Source organism: Octopus sinensis, linkage group LG2, assembly GCF_006345805.1.
Source record: "Octopus sinensis linkage group LG2, ASM634580v1, whole genome shotgun sequence".
Taxonomy (NCBI): Eukaryota; Metazoa; Mollusca; class Cephalopoda; order Octopoda; family Octopodidae; genus Octopus; species Octopus sinensis.
Window position 1 is genome coordinate 179,237,016 of NC_042998.1, and position 23,497 is coordinate 179,260,512.

General features: G+C 38.2%; 1 protein-coding gene across 1 annotated transcript in view; it reads left to right on the plus strand.

Moving 5' to 3' along the window:
* LOC115232526 (sodium- and chloride-dependent GABA transporter 1-like) overlaps nt 1–23,497 on the plus strand; it is a 56,942-nt gene that overhangs the window by 23,809 nt on the left and 9,636 nt on the right. The window contains exons 5-9 of the mRNA XM_029802447.2: nt 3,188–3,235; nt 12,017–12,149; nt 16,643–16,834; nt 19,337–19,443; nt 20,856–20,980. Coding sequence (XP_029658307.2) covers nt 3,188–3,235; nt 12,017–12,149; nt 16,643–16,834; nt 19,337–19,443; nt 20,856–20,980 — 605 coding nt within the window. The remainder of the gene's footprint in view (nt 1–3,187; nt 3,236–12,016; nt 12,150–16,642; nt 16,835–19,336; nt 19,444–20,855; nt 20,981–23,497) is intronic.

Consider the following 23,497-nt stretch of genomic DNA (forward strand, 5'->3'; position numbering starts at 1 on the left):
TCTTCCTGTATCTTTGACTATCACCTTTCAATAAGAGAATTGTTATTTTAGAAACGTAAATAATCAAAACATAGTCATCAAAAATTAAGATTTCCTGGCTTGAAGTATATCATGTATATTATGGTTATAAATCTGATCCTTTTCAAACATGATACAATCATATTCATCACTCTGATTTCGTTTTTCTTTAAAATCATGTTCCCTCAAGGGAATTAACAAAGTTGATTAAAATCAGCAAAATATATATATTCTTTAATTTCTTCTTTTTATAAAAAGAAAAACTAAACTGATAAGCTAAATTACTCGACATCTGTAGAATTTGGTGTCAAAGCTTCTTTCGATTTATTTCCTGTCTTCTTTCCCCAAAATAATTAAGTGACTTCCTGTCTTTATTTTAGCAATCTTTGCTTCTTGGATATTATGCCTCTTGCATTTCCATATCAACATTAATACAGTTTCAATTCCCATTTGGAATTGCTTCGCTTACATCACTAATATGCACGTGAGACAAGAAAAATATGAACGAAACAACACTTTGTATCCCTTTCTATATAAATATGAGACTTCATGCTTTTGTAAGAAACTGTCTGTCTGAATATCAACAGAGCAATGGAGGTGATGAATATGACAGGGAGCCTGACTAAGATGTTTTATGGCAGCTCAATTAGCTCCCTGTGGTTTTGAATTCAAATAGAGTCAGGGTTCAGCTTCCCATATCAGTCCCTCCACTGATGGTAACTTAAGATCCTATACTGTGCTTTTCTTCCAAACAAACAAAAAATGGCCTTTTGCCAACTTAAAAATAAATTATCAGCTTACCTTTTATCCCACTGAGGGTTGGAAAAATAAGTACTCTATGATAATTATTTTAGTTGTATTAAAAATGTACCTGATAACTATTGGCAGAATGTTAAACTTGAAACACTTTTCTGTTAAGATGAACAGGGCACTTTACAAACTGGGTCAGAAATATCTAAAAATTGATACCAAATATTATATGAATGAAGGGGAAAAATTCTCACCTACCATTGAAATGAAATAACAAATTTCCTTCAATAGTAGTCTGATACTATATGATAGTGTTTGCTTACTCCATAAGTAATGATTTCTTATGGTGGGGATGAATTACAGCTTGTAAGGAAAGAATATACTTGATTGAATTTACATTGATATATTACTGGTGAAGGCGTGTGGCCTAGTAGTTAGGCTGTTGCACCCACAATCCAGTGATTATGGGTTTGATTCCTGGAGTGGGTAAAGCGTTGTATTCTTGAGCAAAAGACTTCATTTCACATTGCTCCAGTCCTTCTTTTGACCAGGAGGGAATGTTGGCTTGCTCACCTAGCCAATAGGGTGGCATCATTTGAAGGCTAAAACAATGCAAAAGCACATTGTGACCAGTGATGTGTAACATCTGATAGCCTGGTTGGTCACGTGATAATGTGATATTACTGGTATTTGTTCCATCAATCATAGTGGGATGCAAGTCAAACAATACTTTACATATTTACACTGTTATGTTAGAGTTATTTATTCTGTCAACCATAGAAGCATGAAAGGTAAAAAATCTACCTTGGCAAGATGTAAACTCCTGTATGGGAAGAGTGAAACCAAATAAAGCAGGGCATTTAATCAGTACTTAATATTTCAGTCATCATAAGATGACAAGCTGGCAGAATCGTTAGTATGCCTAGCAAAATGCTTAGCACCATTTTGTTCATCGCTACATTCTGAGTTCAAATTCCTCCAAAGGTCAACTTTGCCTGTCATCCTTTCGGAGGTCAATAAAATAAGTACCAGTTGCACACAGGGTTAATGTAATCGACTTACTCCCTCCCTTGAAATTGCTGGCCTTGTGCCAATATTTGAAAGCAATATTTCAGTTGTCGTAATTTCCTTCTTTCTTTTACTAATACTTACATAATATATCTAAGCTCACATTATTTAATGTGCCAGTCTTTCTTGAGATGGTAGTGATTTAAGAAAGATTTAATTATTATTTCTAGTAAGTTGGATGAAAATGTAAGGAGCTCTCTCATTGTCATATGCATTTGTGTGTATACTGAAATTTATTGTCCAGATATTTATAACCTCTGCTCTACAATAGACAGACAATTGTTTCAGAATATGTTGCTCATCAGTCTCTCTTTATAGGGTTTAGAGTTAAATTGAAATTAAATAAAAAATATCTGAACTGCTTTTATCCCTTCTTTTCAAATCAATGATTAAAGACAACTATCAGGAACAATAATAGTTTATTGGCATAGAAGGTTGTAGGTTTTTCTCATATTGAAGTTTGATATGGGGCGGAAAAATAAAAAGCTTCCTTTAACAAAGGTATCTTCAGCCCAATGAATAGCTAGTGGAGAACATCTCATCAAGTAATTATTACTTCCAAGGTTCTGCTAGCTAAGAAACATATGTAACCTGGATTTTATCTACTCCATTTATATATATATATATAATATATATATATATATAATATATATAAGATTAATCAGCCGAAATTGCAAGGATGATCCAGTTCTTGACTGAAGATAAAAGGCTTCGAATGACCTGTCCTTGTTTTTTTGTATCGTCTATCTAGATGTTTTGTTGTCCCTTTTGTATCACCTAGTTGTCCTGATGTTTTGCATTCTTGTCCCATTTTGTATTTTATTTCATATATATATATATATATTATATATATATATATATATATAAGATTAATCAGCCGAAATTGCAAGGATGATCCAGTTCTTGACTGAAGATAAAAGGCTTCGAATGACCTGTCCTTGTTTTTTTGTATCGTCTATCTAGATGTTTTGTTGTCCCTTTTGTATCACCTAGTTGTCCTGATGTTTTGCATTCTTGTCCCATTTTGTATTTTATTTCATATATATATATATATATATATATATATATATATATATATGTATGTATGTATATATATACATACATATATGCATGTGTATATATATATATATATGTGTGTGTGTGTGTGTGTGAATATGTGTCTCTGTATATATATATCTTTATGTTTGTGTGTATATGCATGTGTGTATACACGCGCATAAGTACTCATGTTCATAGATTCTCATTATATGTGTGTGTGTGTGTGTGTATGTATACCTGTATGTACACACACACACACAACACACACACACATACATATATATGCTGAAATTTCTATTTAACTTCATTACAGGCCATCAATCATTGGGATATATGATTCAGGTGCTGACCGTTATTTAAAGTAAGTGGACTTCATATACTCTTTATATATAGCATGTTTTGTGTGAGTGTATTTTGAATAATTTATCTTTTACTCATTTCAGTCATTAGACCACAGTCATGCTGGAGCAATGCTTTGAGGTATTTTAGTCAAATTAATCAACATCAGTACATTCTTTAAAGTCTGCTACTTATTCTATCGATCTCTTTTTCTGAACTGCTAAGTTACAGTGATGAAAACACACCAGCACCAGTTGTCAAGCAGTGATGAGGGACAAAAAGAGACACAAGACACACACACACACACACACACACTCACTCACTCACTCACACACACACACACACACACACACACACACACACACACTCACTCACACACACACATACACACACACACGCACGCACACACTCATGGCTGGCTTCATTCAGTTTCTGTCTACCAAATCTACTCACAAGGTTTTGTTTGGCCTTAAGATATAGAAGAAGACACTTGTCCAAGGTACCACACAGTGGGACTGAACCCACTGAACCCAGGACGATGTGGCTGAGAAGCAAACTACTTACCACACAGCCACACCAACACATATATCAATCAAAAGGTGGCGAGCTGGCAGAAACGTTAGCATGCCGGGCGAAATGCGTGGCCGTATTTCGTCTGCTGTTACGTTCTGAGTTCAAATTCCGCCGAGGTCGACTTTGCCTTTCATCCTTTCGGGGTCGATAAATTAAGTACCAGTTACGCATTGGAGTCGATGTAATCGACTTAATCCCTTTGTATGTCTTTGTTTGTCCTCTCTGTGTTTAGCCCCTTGTGGGTGGTAAAGAAATACATATATCAATCAACTTTCTGTATCTTAGTCTATACACACGTGCGCTCTTCCCAAAACATGTGTAATGAATATGCATACGTTTATAAATGTATTCATATGCATATCTATATATGTGTGTATATTTGTATACATGTGCATGTGTTTGGATATGCGCTTGTGTGTGTGCATGTATTTGTGTGTGTGTGTGTTTGTGTTTGTGTGTGTGTGCATGTGTTTGTGTGTGCGTGTGTGTGTGTGTGCATGTGTTTGTGTGTGTGTGTTTGTGTGTGTGTTTGTGTGTGTATGTGTGTTTGTGTGTGTGTGTGTGTTTGTGTGTGTGTTTGTGTGTGTTTGTGTGTGTATGTGTGTTTGTGTGTGTGTGTTTGTGTGTGTGTTTGTGTGTTTGTGTGTGTTGTGTGTGTGTGTGTGTGTTTGTGTGTGTGTGTGTGTTTGTGTGCGTGTGTGTTTGTGTGTGTGTGTGCGTGTGAGTGTGTGAGTGTGTGTGCTTGTGTGTGTGTGTGTGCGTTTGTGTGTGTGTGTGTTTGTGTGTGTATGTGTGTGTGTGTGTGTATGTGTGTGTGTGTTTGCATGTGCGAATATGCATATGCATATCTCTTCTGCAAGCTAAATCACATATGACAGATATTAGCTCAGCATCTAAGTGCAGTAAACCAAAGTGATACAAAGAACTAGTTATTTGTCAGCCTTCCAGCAAAATGCTCATATATCTTGTGTATCTATCAATTACATTACTTACAGAAAACGGAACTCTTGCTGACTGTTTTCCTCTTCCTCCTAGGGATTCAAATCACTTTCTTTTAGCTTCTAAAAGCCTCCCATCTCATCTGCCATGCAACCTTGACAACTCCGACAGTAACAACAGCACTGCCTTTGAATATAGCACTGCCTCAACTGTTACATGTAATTATGCATGTATGTGACTTTAGATACATAATTTACTAAAACAAATGCACACGTATACATATACATGCATGTATATATGTATGCGTGTATGGGATAAAATGGGGAATAGTGATCAGTGATGTAGAATTACTTCAGAGAAGCTGCAGTAGCAGTGTAGAATCCGTTGTTCTACAAAGACATTTGAGGTAGGGTGGGCATCTGGTGAAAATGAATAATAAAAGATTTCCTAAGCAACTTTTGCATGGTGGGCTGAAAAATTTTGAAAAGCTAGGCATAGGAGTGAATGTGTGGTAAGTAGCTTGCTTATGAACCACATGGTTCCAGGTTCAGTCCCACTGCGTGGCACCTTGGGCAAGTGTCTTCTACTATAGCCTCGGATCGATCAAAGCCTTATGAATGGATTTGGTAGACGGAAACTGAAAGAAGCTCGTCGTATATATGTATATATATATATATGTGTGTGTGTATATGTGTTTGTGTGTCTGTGTTTGTCCCCCCAACATCACTTGACAACCGATGCTGGTGTGTTTATGTCCCCATACCTTAGCGGTTCAGCAAAAGAGACCGATAAAATAAGAACTAGGCTTACAAAGAATAAGTCCTGGGGTTGATTTGCTCGACTAAAAGCGGTGCTCCAGCATGGCCACAGTCAGATGACTGAAACAAGTAAAAGAGTAAAGAGTAAACCCAAAATATGTTTCAAGGACTGTCTCAGAATTGCTCTGACACAGACAGGAGTTTCAGTTGTTGATTGGGAGAGGAAAGCACAAAAATGGAATAGAAGGAGGGAAAGAGTGTGCAGGAATTACTTGAAGTTTGAAAGAGAGAGAATGAAACATGAGAAGATCAGGAGAAAACCGAGAAAGAATGAATCACTAGAAAATGAAAGAGTATTGATTTTTACATGCATGATTTATAGGAAGAAATATTTAAGTCAGGCAGGCCTGGTCAGTCATCAAAGAAGCCATGGAAATGAACGCCTTGTAAATTATGATACAGTTATTGTTGACAACAGACTGTGGAAAGTATGCTGCTTAGTTGGAGGATTAAAAAGGCTTGTCAAAAGACTTCATTCTATGGCACCAATACCTTCTGCAAACTTTTGATGGGGCTCAAGAGTTCCATAAGGGCTTCATACTGCATTATCAATGACTCATTTCAATGATTCTTTGTAGCAATGGCTTTGCTTGTATACAAGAATGCAGCCACAATGCAATGTTTGTGACTTTGAATGCACTAATGTATTGAAACGAACACACACACACAGACACACGTATACATACATGTGCATATGTATGTGTGCATTTATGTGTGTATATGTATACTCTCTTTTTTTTACTCTTTTACATGTTTCAGTCATTTGACTGCGGCCATGCTGGAGCACCGCCTTTAGTCGAGCAAATCGACCCCAGGACTTATTCTTTGTAAGCCCAGTACTTATTCTATCGGTCTCTTTTGCTGAAACGCTAAGTGACGGGGACGTAAACACACCAGCATTGGTTGTCAAGCAATGCTAGGGGGACAAACACAGACACACAAACACATATATATATATATATATATACATATATATATATATATATATGAAAAAAACAAGTCAAAAATAGAAAATGCTAAAATAATTTTATAGTGAACATTTCAGTACCGGTTTCGGTCATTTTGAGACCTTTTCAACTGTAACGATTAAAATTAAATTTAGAAAAATTAGAAGAAAAGTTTTTTTAAAGGAATATTTCTATAGTAGTGTTCAGATATAAGTGGCATTCTGCCTTTCTCTGACTCCCTTGTTTGCACTTGTGTGTTCGAGGTCGTTGTGAGTTCTTGGTAGGGTAGTAGAGGAAGAGGGCTGGTGAGGAAAGGGGGGTGGGAGAATCTGGGAGTGCCCTGATGGTCGTATTTTGAATGGTCAGTGGCGGCTGGCAGTCTCAGTTCAATTCAGGAGAATATTTATATTGACAGGCTTGTTTATAGAATTAGCGTAGGTGTTATACTAAAAAACATTAGTGACAAAGTTAAGGGGTAGGGGGTGGAGAAGTAGAAGAAGAAGAAGAAGAAGGAGAAGGAGAAGATGACGATGATGGTGATGGTGGTGATGATTATGACGACGATGATGATGATAATGATGATGATGAAGAAGAAGAAGAAGAAGAAGGAGGAGAAGGAGAAGATGGTGGTGATGATGGTGGTGATGATGATGACGACGATGATGATGATAATGATGATGATGAAGAAGAAGAGGAAGAAGAAGAAGAAGAAGAAAAAAACAGAGAAGGGAGAATATGAATGGGTGTAAATATAGCTATGAAGGGGCTGATTAGTAATGGATTCTATGGAGTGTAATATTTGTGTGTGTATATATATTTTTCTTTTATTCTAAAGTTGAGGTATATTAATTGTTTGTCGTAGACCCGTTAAGAAGTGGCTTGTATTTTGTAATAAAGAGATTTTCTTTACTTATTCGTTAAATTGGTAGAGGGGGAAAAATTCTGAAGTTTGGTGTTTTTTTGTTGGCGCAAGTATCTATGTGTTGGCTAAAAGCTATTTTTCTGTTTTGGGGAATTTTTATCTGGGATCTGTGCAGGGCCATTCGTTTACGCAAACCATTTTTTGTTTGGCCTATGTACTGCTCTTGACACCCGGAGCAGGTTAGTGAGTATATTAGGTTTCCGAAGCACATGTGAAGTTGCTTTTCACTGTAAACCGTTGTCCCTGTTTGAAGGAGAACTCTGATCCCTCAATAAGATAGTCGCATATCCCGCAATTGGGTCTTCCACATTTTTTTACTGTCGGCTTCTGTGTTGAAGAGTGAATTCGGGCTTGTGTAAGGAGACTTTTCATGGATCTAGGCTGTCTTTTGCTTTTTATGATCGTGTGTGTTTGGAGGATTGTGTTCATTCTGTGGTCTTTTTTTAGGAGGGGTATGTTGTGGAGGATGTGTCGAAGGCTTCGTTATTGAGAGGGTTGTGTTGTGGAGATGTATGGTAAGGCTTTTGGTTGTAAGTTTTTCTTGGATTTGGGATGTCTCAGTTCCTTGATGTTAAGTTGAAGGGCACGTTGAATGCACTTGTCAATAAGTGAAGGTGGATAGTTCCTGGTGATTAGGGTATCTTTTAGTTCTTGTAGTCGTGTGTCTCTGGTGTTTGCGTTAGAGATTATAGTGCATATCCTTTTTGCTAGATTGAAGGGGATATTCATCCTGGTGTGTCTGGGGTGGCATGAATTGAATGGAAGATATTGCTTAGAGTCTGTAGGCTTATAGTATATGTCTGTTTCTATTATATTATTAGCTTTCTTAATGAGGATATCGAGGAAGGGGAGTTGTTGTTGGCTATATTCCATCGTGAATTGGATGTTTACGTCCAGTCCGTTTAAAATTTTCTGGAATTCTATGAGTTTTTTATATTTTTATGCCAAAGGATGAAACAGTCATCTAGATATCTCTTCCAGTTGTTTTCTATGTAGATGGAGAAAGGGCTGCCATATCTTTCTAGAACCTTACGATACAGACTGATCTCTAGGTATCCTATGACTAGGTTGGCAAAGGAGGGGGCCATTCGTGTACCCATCGCAGTCCCCGATTTTTGTCGGTAGAAGTTGTCATTGAAGGCGAAGAAGTTATTTTCCAGGATGAATTTAACCCCTTCTATCACAAATTCTATCACAATTCTATCACAAATATATATACATATATACGAAGAAGTTATTTTCCAGGATGAATTTAACCCCTTCTATCACAATTCTATCACAATTCTATCACAAATATATATACATATATACGACAGGCTTCTTTCAGTTTCTGTCTACCAAATCCACTCACAAGGCATTGGTCGGCCCGGGGTATAGCAGAAGACACTTGCCCAAGATGCCACGCAGTGGGACTGAACCCGGAACCATGTGGTTGGTAAGCAAGCTACTTACCACACAGCCACTCCTGCACCTATATACACATTTACACACATGCACACATATATTTATGCATATTTATGCATGTATGTGTGTATATGAATATACATACATACGTATTATGTGTGGGTATATACATATGCATACATGGATATGTATATATACATACACAGAAGCATATATTTATCTATGTTTGTTGATCTGTTTGTCTGTCTGTCCCTGCCTCTCTCTCTCTCTCTATATATATATATATATATATATAGGCATTAGGAAGGGCATCCAGCTGTAGAAACACTGCCAGATCTGACTGGCCTGGTGCAGCCTTCGGGCTTCCCAGACCCCAGTTGAATCGTCCAACCCATGCTAGCATGGAAAGCGGACGTTAAACGATGATGATGATGATATATATATATATATATAAAATTATAAATTAAGGTATCTACGAGATACCACCATGCTGAAAATAGCAGCCATGATCTGACTCTAAAACCACCTTAATTGTCCATATCGTAAACACGGAGAGAAAACAAAGAGACAAGATGAAGCTAGTAATAAATTACTGGATAATTCTAGATCCCGGATTTCTGGCTTTGCATTTAGGAATGCTTTGCCTCATCAGTAGAATACACAGAAAATTTTAATAATTATTACCTTTGAAGGTTATTTTTTCCATGCTGGCCACTTGATAAAATCGTTATTTTATTTTAAATTAACGATCTTATCCTTATTTATATAAATTTATATATATATATATATATATATATATATATATATATATAATATATATATATATATATGTATACATATATAAATGTGCGTGTATGTGTTTATACATGTGTCTACTTACATGCTTGTGTGCATGTGCATAATATTTGCACATATGTTAAAGACCAGACAAGGAAAGGAAGGGATGAGAGTAAAAGAAAACACATTTGACTGAATAAAACTGAAAAATATTAGGATAATTGCTTCATATTGTTTCACAGAAACACACTTGTCCAAATGTCACACAGATATTTGTACTGAATGAGTACCTCCTTTGGTTAGAGAATAGTAACTGTGTTGGGTGGGTGGCTGGATGGCTGGTTGGTTGGATGAATGGATGCATGTATGCATATCAACACGCATACATGATGATAGCTGTCCACCAGGAGCAGACTGAGAGTTTTAAGGGCCCTCGGGAATAACTGTTCACTGGGCCCTTTAGCTTTGATAACAAAGAGAGTTAACATGTAGATTGTGGGCCCCTCAGAGCTCCAGGCTCTTGGATAGTGCCCGATTAACTGACAGCTCAGTCCACCCCCTGCTGTTCGCTCATGATCAATGAAGACCATCACCGATACTTGAAAACAGATGACCTTAGGATGCTGAACCTTTCAGATGAGATGTCAAAGGACCAAGATACACGGTGCCTTACTATACTCAAGAAAACCCGTCCTCAGCAGAAGTGTTAAGGTCACTCCCCCTGGTGAAGAGGATTGGCATTCAAGAGTCCTGTGTCAGTGACATGTAAAAAGCACTCGTGTCAGTGCCACATGAAACTGCTTGTGCTGGTGCCATGTTAAAAGCACCATGCATACACTGTAAAGTGGTTGGCATTAGGAAGAGCATTCAGATGAAGGGAGCAAGCCGAATCAAACTGGAATCTGGTGTGGCTCCCCAGATTATCAACTCTGATCAAATCGTCCAACCCATACCAGCATGGAAAACAGATGTTAAAGGATGATAATGATGATGATGATGATGATTACACTCAGACAAATTTATACTTTACGCTTGTGGTTTCGCTGGTGACTAATTAGCCCAGCTCTTGATTAACATATATGTCTGCAGATATTGCAGACCAAGCTTCTCTCATTCACTACATTGGTGATATATCTGTGAGCATCTTGCTTAAATTCTGCTTGAAAAATGTGTTTTTTTCAAAAATACCAATATATACAAGAAGCATAGTCTAATGATATATATAAGTATGCTATATATGGCTTCGTGTGTTTATGAGTCATCAACAGTTATTACTATTCACATACATACTCTAACTTACAGGTCTGCTTGACCAGAACTAACCTGAGCTATTCAGAAACTATTTAGTCACACCATAGTATGAGGTGATCAATATGGCAATGCCAGAAATCTCTGTGACCAATAAGAGCGTTGCTTGTAGCAATTACCAGCGTTTGTTACATTGTTCACTAATTTAATGAGAAAGTGAACAACTTTTTGTAAAATTGGTTCCAGACATTAGAAGTATTTCGGGGAAACTTCTATCTTCAAATGTATGTCTGTTTCATATACCACCACTGCCACCACCACCACCACTGCCGCCGCCACCACCACCACCACCATGCCTTCATTCAACTATGGAATTTTTCATTTAGTGTTTTGCCTTTCTTGACTTGGTTGGCATCCTTTTTGTCTCGGGAGACAATGGAGTTGCGCATAAAGTAGTCTAGTCCGGCTTTTACATTTCATGTCCTGATACATTTCCTGCTGTGGCTGTGTAGTCCTATCCTGGAAAAACACTCCCTCTGGAGTGTTTGTCCAGGATAGGACTATAGCCAACCATAGTATGTAACACATAATAGAGAAGTTAAAGATCAAGCAATACCTATGCCTGAAGCTTTTTAAAATGAGAAAAGGCTTTGTACCAGGCCAATCCCACTTACTTAACAACACATGCACTTTTAGTGCTACTGTCAACACACACACTCTTTTAATTATGATACCAAAGGCATGTAACCTGGTGGTTAGTGCTTTGGGCTCAAGACTGTGGTCAAAGGTTCAATTCCTGAACTAAGTGGTGCAGGGTGTCCTTAAGTAAAGCAACTCATTTCACATTGCTTTGGTTTACTTTGCTGGGAAATAAATATCCCCGTAATGATACTGAAGGTCCCATGTCTCTCTCTCTCTCTCTCTCTCTCTTTCCCTTTCTTTTAGTTGCATCCTGAATATCCTGCTGGGCCCAAAAATGGAAGCACTGAAAACTAATTACGAATTAAGAAGAGGGTCTCTGATTGTAGGGACTTAAAAATGAAATTTTGCGATGTCATTTCCTTATGGAGAACATTATTTACTCAAACGAAGTGAAATAATTTAATTTGAAAATATTCTTTCTTTCCATCTTACATTACAGTTTGGTTATAAATATTTTTTCTTTTTTTCTTCAGTCTTGATGTCTTGGAGAGAACTGAACATATTGGTGAGAGTGGTACCCTAGTATGGCACCTCAGTCTTGTCCTACTTGCCACTTGGATTATTATTTATTTCTGTGTCTTTCGAGGGGCTGCATGGATCGGGAAGGTTTGTTACACTTTATATGTTTACTTTATATGTTTTACCTGTCTAAGGTGGCAAGCTGGCAGAATCAGTAGAATGCTGGACAAAATGCTGCAAAGCATTTTGTCTGTCTTTATGTTCTGAGTTCAAATTCCTCCAAGATCAACTTTGCTTTTCATCGCTTACAAAATCAAAATCAAAATCGATCAACATCAATGGAAATCGTAGCTGTGATACCAGAGTCAGTGGCACATAAGAGAACCATCCGAACGTGGCCATTGCCAGCGCCGCCCCGACTGCCTCCGTGCCAGTGGCATGTAAAAAGCACCATCCGATCGTGGCCGTTGCCAGCCTCGCCTGGCCTCCGTGCCGGTGGCACGTAAAAAGCACCATCCGATCGTGGCCGTTTGCCAGCCTCGTCTGGCACCTGTGCCGGTGGCATGTAAAAAGCACCCACTACACTCATGGAGTGGTTGGTGTTAGGAAGGGCATTCAGCTGTAGAAACATTGCCAGATCAGACTGGGCCTGGTGCAGCCTTCTGGCTTCCCAGACCCCAGTTCAACCATCCAACCCATGCCAGCATGGAAAGCGGATGCTAAATGATGATGATGATGATGACCACTGGAGTTGATATAATTGACTTGCCCCATCTCCTACAAAATTTCAAGCTTTATATCCTATAGAAGAAAGAATATGTTTTATCTGCCTGTCTTTATTTTATGTTTGTCTGTCTACCTTTTCTTTTATATGTTTGTTTGCCTGCAGGCCTGCCTCTTTTCCTGTCTTCTGTTTTGTGTATTTACTATTGATTTTCTATACAGAATTATCATCATTTAACATCACAATATTCAAAGTAATTAACAATGTGATAATCTCTATCTACTCTACTCATCATGATGTGTTGTTTAAGTGGTATGCACTTTAATCAATTTAACTATTGAATGATATCAAAATTATAGCCAAAAGCTTTAATATGATGGAACAATGTTATGAAAATCTATAAATTTCTGCATCAAAATAAAAATATGAACATTTAAAATAAAGGGAATTTCTATTGGTCCTGCTAACAATTAATAGTTAGCATTAATGTATAGTCATTCTGTAGATATACTTCATATTATATTAAACTGAAACTCTACAGGAAGCATGTGACTTTGTGGATAGGGAGTTGGGCTCATGATTGTAAGATTGTAGTTTCAATTCCTGGACTGGGCAACACATTGAGCAAAACACTTCATTTCATGTTGCTCCAGGCCACACAGCTGGCAAAAATTAGTAATCCTGTGATGGACCGGCGCTCTGTCCAGTGGGGAATATATACACCACAAAAACCATAAAACTGGGCCTATAAGTCTATATGACTTGGGAATGATCTTTATCCTATATCCTGAAACTCGACAAGGTACAGGCGGCGGCACCACTATCAACACCACCACCATACATATACATACATATACATATATGTGTTAAATCTCTCAGTGTGAAATATTCAGTAACAGTACCAAATAGTAAAGTTTATTTGCCAACAGAATGTGGTAGTCCTATAAAGGATGATGCTACTGTTGTTTAAGCCCCAGGAAAACATCTTTTCCAGCTGGCTATTGACACATAGTCTGTGTCCATATGGTGTTTGCAAGGGAGGTCATCACTCCCATCTCCAGCCTTATGTGATACTCACAGACCATGGTTTCTGAGTGGCTACAGTCCTCAGTGTGAGACAATCACTGGCTGTTGATGAAAGCTTTCTCCACTCGCAAACACTATATATTCTTTAAGCAACACACAGTCGCTGAGAAAAACAACCTGTGTTAAATTTCTCAGCAAGAGACATACAGTAGCAGTACAGAAGAGTAAATTTTATTTGTCAACAGAATGTGGCGATCCTATAAAGGACAATGCTACTATTGTTTAAGCTCATCATATATATATATTTATATCATGAGCTTCTTTCAGTTCCTGTGTACTTGAATCTAGTTACAAGGCTTTATTTGGTTCAGGGCTATAGTAGAAGGTATTTGTGTTAGATAATGAAAAAATATTGTGAGAGTCACTGAATCCTTTGTCACTCCCAGACATGGAAACCCAGGTTGTAGTCCCCACCATATTCAGTTTGCCAAGAATTTATTGATAGATATTTTCTTCATTTTGATCCTAACATTACATTTATTATCTTGCTGATCAGTGACAACATTTTGGTTATTTCATATGTTGCCTGATCAGTATTCTCCAGAAAACTTTGGGAAATTATAGAGATTATTATTAGTTTATTTTATAACTTGCTTGGAAGTTTTAAGCATTCTACAAAATACATAAGGACCCTATACCATATCTGAGTTTCCCAGGTTGATTATGCTGTGAAAATACACTGTGAGCAACTAACAGTGCTTTTGATAACTCGAAGTTAAAGTATAAACCAACACAAATTTCAAGGCCACACTCCTCAGCTTCCAGCTATTGAAGTTATTAAAAGTAAATCCTCTTATGAACAATTAATCTTGTCGGTCAGACTTACATTATGTAAATAATGTTACACTAATAATAGTTTGTTTACATTTTCCATTAGGAAATTTACACTTTGCAAGATCAACAGCTGAGAACGGAAGTGAGTGGCCTTGACAAGTCTTAAGATAGTTGAAACACGTGTTGGTCAGTTCTTCAACTCCTAACTACCAAATATGTTTCAAGTACTGTTACCATCAACATTAACAAAGTAGTGTAGCCTAGGGCAGCTCTTGAATCTGCACCCCACAAGCCTATATTAGCTCATACAGTAGACCCCCAAAAGTGACACTCCTATAAAAGCATCTCCCAGGTTGCCCCTAGTCCCCTAGCTATGCTATTCATCAACACCAACACCAACATCAACATTTCACAGCTGCTGCCGTTGATGATAATGATAATCATAATGATAATATAGATGATGATAATTTTAAAATTTTCTAAAATAAGCACAAGGCTACGTATTTAGGAAGAAGGATGGTGTTTAGTTTATTATATTATCCCCCTACTTACCCTGTACTTTATTTTATTGTTCCTGAAAAAAAATGAAAGGCAAAATTGACCTTGGTAGGATTTGAACTCAAATCATAAAGGGCTGGAACAAATACCTGAAGGCATTTTTCCTAATGCTCTCATAATTCTGCCAATCTACTATCCTAATGATGATAATAATGGTTTCAAATTTTGGCACAAGGCCAGAAACTTCAGTGGCAAGTTGATTACACCAACTCCAAAGTTCAACTGGTAATTATTTTATTGACCTTGAAAGGATGAAAGGCAAAGCTGACCTTGGCAGAATTTTGAACTCAGAATGTACAAATGAATGAACAACCACTAAACATTTTGACCAGCATGCTAACAATTCTGCCAGCTCACTAGCTTATTCATGAAAATGGATGAAATGCTACTAAGCATTTTGACTAGTATGCCAATGATTCTGCCAGCTTGCTGCCTTATAATGATGCTAATAAACCTTTCTACTACAGGCACAAGGCCTGAAATTTGGTGGAAGGGGTTAAACGATTACATCAACCCCAGTACTCAACTGGTACTTATTTTATTGACCTCAAAAGGATAACAGGAAAAGTCAACCCAGGTGGCATTTGAACTCAGAATGTATAGTCAGATGAAATACTGCTAAGCATTTCACTGGTGTGCTAATGATTCTACCATCTCACCACATTTAATTTCAAATTTTGGCACAAGGCCAGCAATCTTTGGGAAGTGGGTAAGTCAATTATATCGACCCCCAGTGTTCAGCTAGTACTTGTTTCATCAACCTCTGAAAGGGAGGAAAGGCAAAGTTGACCGTGACAGAATTTTTAACTCAGAACATAAAGACAGACAAAATGCTGTTAACCATTTTACGTGGTGTGCTAACACTCTTCCAGCTCACCACCTTTATAATGATGATGATGATGATGATAATAATAACTCTTTCGGTTATAGGCACAAAGCCTGAAGTTTTGGGTGAGATGACTAGTCAATTACATCGATCCCAGAATTTCACTGATACTTAATTTATCGACCCTGAAAAGATGAAAGGCAAAGTCAACCTCAGCAGAATTTGAACTCAGAACATAGCAAAGGGCGAAATACCTATTTCTTTACTACCCACAAGAGGCTAAACACAGAGAAGACAAACAAGGACAGACAAACAGATTAAGTCGATTATATCGACCCCAGTGCGTAACTGGTACTTATTTAATCGACCCCGAAAGGATGAAAGGCAGTCGGACTCGGCGGAATTTGAACTCAGAACTTAGTGGCAGACAAAATACCGCTAATCATTTCACCCGGTGTGCTAACATGTCTGCCAGCTCACCGAAATACCAATAAGTATTTAAGTGGGCGAAATACCACTAAGTATTTTGTTCAACATGCTAATGACTCTGCCAGCTCACTGCTTTTATAATGATGATGATAATGAGATATGAATGAAGATGATGATGATGAGGAGGAGAAAGAGTAAGAGGAACATAGTAGATTGAATCATTATTTTCTTGTTTTTTTTTAGGTGTTTATGGTTTTGTGTCCAGTCACTATGGGAATTCTGGGCATTATCCTCATCTACGGCCATGCTGTAGTCCCAACAGCTGAAAAAACCTTCAGTTATATGTTCTTGGGATACTTTGACATCTCGAAAACTGAGGATGAAGTGAAGAATGAAGTTGGTCAAGCCATTAAAAACCATCTTGGAGATCCAAAGGTAAGTAATTACATTTTTGAAATTGTTTTCCTAAGTATAAATTTATTTTTTTTTTACCAAGATTTGCTTTTAACAATTTTGAAAATCTTTTTTATGTTTTTTGTAACCTAGAAATTCACAACTGGTCAAATTGATAAAATATATTTCCCATTGACCATATGCCCTTTCACCAATGACCATGTGCTTTTCCCTGCTTGATGGTCACCGCATCACTTATATCCCTATATTCTTTACCTCTAACGCTCTGTTGCTTGCCTAACACTCTTGCAACCTTACCTTTTGTCCCTCATCCCCTTTTGTCCCTCAGCCCCCTCACCTGTTCCTCTATACCCATTACCTTCACATTCATCATCTCATCCTTTGAAGGTATGTCCTGACACCTCATCATCATCATCTTCTCTCCTTTCCTAGCTAGGGCATCCCTGTATCTCCTCAGCAAGACTTCTGTTCCTTTTCCTCTGACATACTCATACCTAATAAACCTGGCATTAAGCCATTTCCTTTGATATTCACCCCACACTCAATCAAGGAGTTTTGTCTTGCAAGATATTTGGCAACCTCAAGAGTGTCAGTAAACTATGTGTTGTGATCAGCATAAGGAAGAGCATTCAACTTCAGAAATCATGCTAAAAAGACATTAGTGACACTGGCACGAGGGTCACAAGTACAATTTCCATTTGATTGTAATTTTATTTTATTTTGATATTGATGTTGGTGTTGATGTACTTGACTCAATAGGTCTCCTCAAGCACAGCATGTCACCTTACAATCCGAGGTACTTTTGAGTGGGCTGGTTATGCAACACTAGTGTAGGTTACAGCTGTGAACTCACCTTATTTGCCGGATCTTCACAGTCACAGCATACATCCAGAGGTCTTGGTCTTTTGTCATTGCTTCTGTGAAGTCCAACGTTCGAAGGTTAAGCTTCACCACCTTATCCCATGTCTTTCTGGGTTTCCCTCTACCCCGGATTCCTTCCACTGATTGGGAGTGGCACTTCTTGACACAGCTCTCCTCGTCCATCCACAGTACATGACCATACCAATGCAAACGTCTCTCTTGCACACCACATCTAATGCTTCTTATGTCTAACATTTCTCTGAGGGCGCTTACACTCTGTCATGTCTGCAAACTGGCATTACACATCCAGTGGATCATGTTAGCTTCATTTCTTTCAAGCCTACGCATATCTTCAGCAGTTATGGCCCATGTTTCACTGCTGTGAAGCATGGTAGTTCACACACATGCGTCATACAACCTATTTTTCACTCTGAGTGAGAGGCCCTTTGTCACCTGTAGGGGTAGAAGCTTTCTGAACTTTGCCCAGGCTATTCTCGTTCTAGTGGTAACATTCTCTGAGCATCCACCCCAACTACAGCCTTGGTCACCTAGGTAGCAGAAGCTATCAACTACATCTAGTTCCCCACCCACCTGGCATGTGATGGAATCTATTTTCTGAGCATCTGTGGTGTTTATTGCCTCTGTGCATCTGCTGCACACGTAAACTATCTTCCCGTTAATCTTCCTTTGATGTTGCTGCACCTCTTATGTGTCCATAGCTTACACTGAGTACATCTTATGGAGTTTCTACCTACACCTTTTCTACAGATCAAACAGCTATCTACCTGAAGCGGTGTGTGATGTGTTCACCTTCCTATTTACAAAACTTTGGTCTTTGCAACATTGACTCTGAGGCCCTTCAATTCTAGACCTTGTTTCCACACTTGAAATTTCTTCTCTAGTTATGGTAGTGATTCTTCTATGAGAGCAAGGTCATCAGTATAGAGGAGCTCCCAGGGGCAACCTGTCTTGAACTTCTCAGTTATTACCTGGAGGGCTATGATGAATAAGAGGGGGCTGAGTGCTGATCCTTGGGGCCCCCTACTTCTACCCAGAATTCTTCACTATACTCATTGCCAATCCTAACCCAACTAACGGCATCTTTGTACAGCCCTTATTAACTATTCGTCAATTCCCAGTCTCCGCATTGCCCACCAGATAGGAGATCGAGGGATCCTGTCAAAGGCTTTCTCCAAATCCACAGAAGCCAAATATAGGGGTTTATCTTTGGCTAGGCATTTGTCCTGCAGTTGCTGTACCAAGAATATAGCATCAGTGGTGCTTCTACCTGGTTGAAAATTTTTTTAATTCCATTCAGATGAAGGATCAGTTATGTAACATTAGATTCTTCTTCCCCCAACAACATATCAACTTTATTTGAACCCATACACTTCACTGTATAACTTTTATGATGCAAACAGTGACAATGACCACCACCACCAACATCAGCGCCGCCGCCGCCGCCACCACTACCGCCACCACCACCACCACCACCACCACTCACCCACCCACAACCAGTTCCCTCGTATTGTGTTTCATATGTTATGTATGTCTATATATATATGACATGTCATCACTGAATGATAGTTTACATTTTTCCTAACACTACATCAATTAATTTTATTTCGATAATATTTTTGCTTCTTTTTTTGCTTTTTTCAGACTTGGATGGATGCTCTTATAATGCATATCTATAGTATGGGGTTGTGGTCTGGAGTTGTTCCCATGCTGGGAAGTCATCTGCCAAACAAGAAAGTTTTACTCAACACGTGAGTATTCAACGTTCAGTCACTATCCCTAATTTTCTTATGGGGAGATGCTATAATAAAATGATGTCATACATTCACTTAACTTTCTATGATTAAATACACTTGAGCCCAGCAATAAACGGGTAGCTGTTGTTGTTTAGCTTCATGTTGGTCCTGATTGAGCAGAATTATAATCAAAGGTATTCTACCTGTATCCATCCTACCATTTTAGCAATGTTTAGGAATATGTTATCTAATATGTCCTTCCCTACTTTAAGACAATAAGGTGCTATCTAAGAAAGATTTAACTGTTATTTCTCACAAGTTGAACAACCACAAAGTCTTCCTTATTCTGCTGGCACAAGTAACAGGAGCACTGTATAATTGATAAGTGTTTCGTTAGCATGTGATCATCATCATTGTTAAAGTCCATTCTTGGACCTGAGTAGATGATTGCAAACAGCTCCCGAGTCATCTGGCAACTTGCTGGAATATAAAAGGATGTATTTTTTTTAAACATTGAATGATCCAGTAAAGTAATATAGGAATCAAAAGGTCCCATAAGCAAAAACTTGTTGAGAAACACTGATCTATGGAAAGAACAACTTGCGCGTCGCCTTACTAGCACTTGTGCTGGTAGCACATGAAGAAACATTTGAGTGAGGTCATTACCAGTGCCGCTGGACTGGCTCCTGTGCAGGTGGCACATAAAAGCACCATTTGAGCATAACCGTTGCCAGTACCGTCTGACTGGCCCTCGTGCCGGTGGCACATAAAAGCACCCACTACACTCTCGGAGTGGTTGGCGTTAGGAAGGACATCCAACTGTAGAAACTCTGCCAGATCAGATTGGAGCCTGGTGCAGGCATCAGGTTCGCTAGCTCTCAGTCAAATCATCCAACCCATGCTAGCATGGAAAGCGGACGTAAACGATGATGATGATGATGTATTATTAAATAAATACTGGTATTGTTAATTAACCTAATATAAAACCGGTATTGTTAAATAAAACACTGTAATTTGAGAAGTAATGATCCATTTTAAATACAGTAGATACTTTATGTTAATAGCAATTAGATTAACACAGATTAGTACAAATTCTCTTGTTTCTAGTTAAGACATTTACTTTTATTTATTTATTTTTCTGGGTGTTAGTTATTTGAGAGGTCTAATTGTTTGAGACATGCATAAGAGGGAGTTCACAGTAGGTAGTAAGAACTAACTAATTAGAATTCATCTTGTGATTGAGTAAATGTTGCAATAAATGCATGAAAAAGAGATGTATAACACAGCACAGAAATAGTTACTTCTTTAATTAACCACACATAACCGTGTGAATAATTGTAAGATTTCTATTATTGATTTAGATATCTGTATAAATATGTATATTTGAGATTCTTTCACAGCTCTTTGTATTGTAATTTACTCCACAGTGCATGGATGTTACTACTGTTAACATATGGACTTCTACCACATTGGCTTCTTGTAGCCATTGTTCCCTACATTAACCCTCAAGATATTGGCGGTGTGTTGTCCTCAACTCCAGGAATGAAACAAGGTAAATACCGGTGTTGTTTGAGATAAATGTTTTACACCATAAACGTGTGTGTGTGTGTGTGTCTCACTCTCTCTCTGTCTCTCTCTTTCTCTCCTTATCTTGACATCATGAAATTGTAGCAAATGAATGTCATTCATTTTCAATATTCTGTGAAACACATACCTGGCAATGGAAAGATATTACATTGTTTCAAAGCAGGTGACAGGAAGGGCATCCTGCCATAGAAAATCTGCTTCAATAAGCCCTATCTAATCAAGCAAGGAGAAAGTGGATATTAAAATGATGATGATCATCATCATTGTTCAACGTCTGTTTTCCATGCTAGCATGGGTTGGACAGTTCGACCGGGGTCTGGGAAACCAGAAGGTTGCACCAGGCTCCAATCTGATCTGGCAGTGTTTCTACAGCTGGATGCCCTTCCTAACGCCAACCACTCAGTGAGTGTAGTGGGTGCTTTTTATATGCCACCGGCATGGGTGCCAAGCAAGGCTGACAACGGCCACAATCAGATAGGTGCTTTTTACGTGCCACCGGCATGGAAGCCAGTCAAAGCAGCACTGGCATTGGCCACGTTCGGATGGTGCTTTTTATGTGCCACCAGCCCAAGGATCACAATGGAAAGATACTGCATTGCTTCAAAGCAGGTGAAAGCTAGTGACAGGGAGGCCATCCTGCCATAGAAAATCTGCTTCAACAAACCCTATCTAATTTAAGCAAGCAAGGAGAAAGTGGGTATTAAAACGATGTTGATGATATTATTTTTATAAGCGAAAGATTACTTGAAAATTTTAGCTATGTAGCTTTCATTAAATTTTCCAATGAAAGCTACATGGCCTAAACTTCAAAATATCTTTAACCTTTTCCATCATCATCTTCATCATTATCTTTTAACGTCCGTTTTTCATGATAGCATGGGTCGTACGGTTCGACTGGGGTCTGGGAAGCCAGGAGGCTGCACCAGGCTCCAGTCTGATCTGGCAGTGTTTCTACAGCTGGATGCCCTTCCTAACGCCAACCACTCCATGTACAAATATATTAAAAAATATGTTGGTAGTCTCTTGTAGTCTAAGAAAGATGGTTCTGATAATTCATGCTGAACAACCTGTGCAAATGATTTGTTTATAGTAATCAGATGTTTGTATTGTACATTAGCTCACACCTGCCATCAAATTGATATTGCCTAAACAGGTGCACAGTGTACCTGACATCAGGTGTTAAAGTGATTGTAGAGCAACATGAGATTAAGTACTTTTACTCTTTTACTTGTTTCAGTCATTTGACTGCAGCCATGCTGGAGCACTGCCTTTAGTCGAGCAAATCGACCCCAGGATTTATTCTTTGTAAGCCTAGTACTTATTCTATCAGTTCTTTTGCCGAACTGCTAAGTTATGGGGGACGTAAACACACCAGCATTGGTTGTCAAGCAATGTTGGGGGGGACAAACACAGATACACAAATACACATATGCTAGCATGGAAAACGGACATTAAATGATGATGATGATAATGATGATGATATACGACGGGCTTCTTTCAGTTTCCGTTTAACAAATCCACTCACAAGGCTTTGGTCAGCCCAAAGCTATAGTAGAAGACACATGCCCAAGGTGCCACACAGTGGGTCTGAACCCGGAACCATGTGGCTGGTAAGCAAGCTACTTACCACACAGCCACTCCTGCACCTGAACACAACACACCACTTGTCCAGGAATTGAAATCATGATCTCACAGTTATGAGTGCAACACCCAACCACTAGGTCTGGCACCCTCACACTAAAAATACACACACACACACACACACACACACATACTCTACAGAAAAGTATTGAGTGCTTCTTCAATGTTTGACTGTTTTTATATATGACTATACATAAAAAACAAACAATAAGTATAAAAACAAATATCACCATGGGACTTTAGAAGCATAACAGCATGATGATGGTCAGAATATCCTACTGTTTGTGGTATAAAGTTGGAATATAGCTTATGTAACACTGGAACCCCACAGCTAGGAGTTCAAGAGACAAATAGAAGGGAAAATCTGACATATATGTGACAGGTGTTATGTTAAAGAAATCTTCTCTTCGTGAAAAAGTTGTCAATTTTATGTCTAATTTATCAGTTAATTAACTATATGCCTGCCAAGAAACATGCTCTATAATTTGCCAGTCATAAGTGTGGTCCCTTTACTTGCATGGTCTTCCACTGAGGTCTTAAATGTCCTTTAAGTATTTTATCTTACAGGCTTACATATGATACATATGAAAAGTCTGGAAATATTTGTAATAAAAATGGGACATCTTTTCTTCATTACAAACTTCTAAAGTCATTTGTTATTCACAGTCAAGCTGAGAATATTAAAGACAAAAAACACTTCAATTTATTTAACAAAAACCCTTACAATTTGTCAGAATGTATTGTAGGACAGTAGGTTATTGGTGAGCTTAGTAAATGCTCTGGTTTTGGTTCTCAATTGTAAACATTTCACTTATACGACTAACTCTCTTTTTCTAAAACA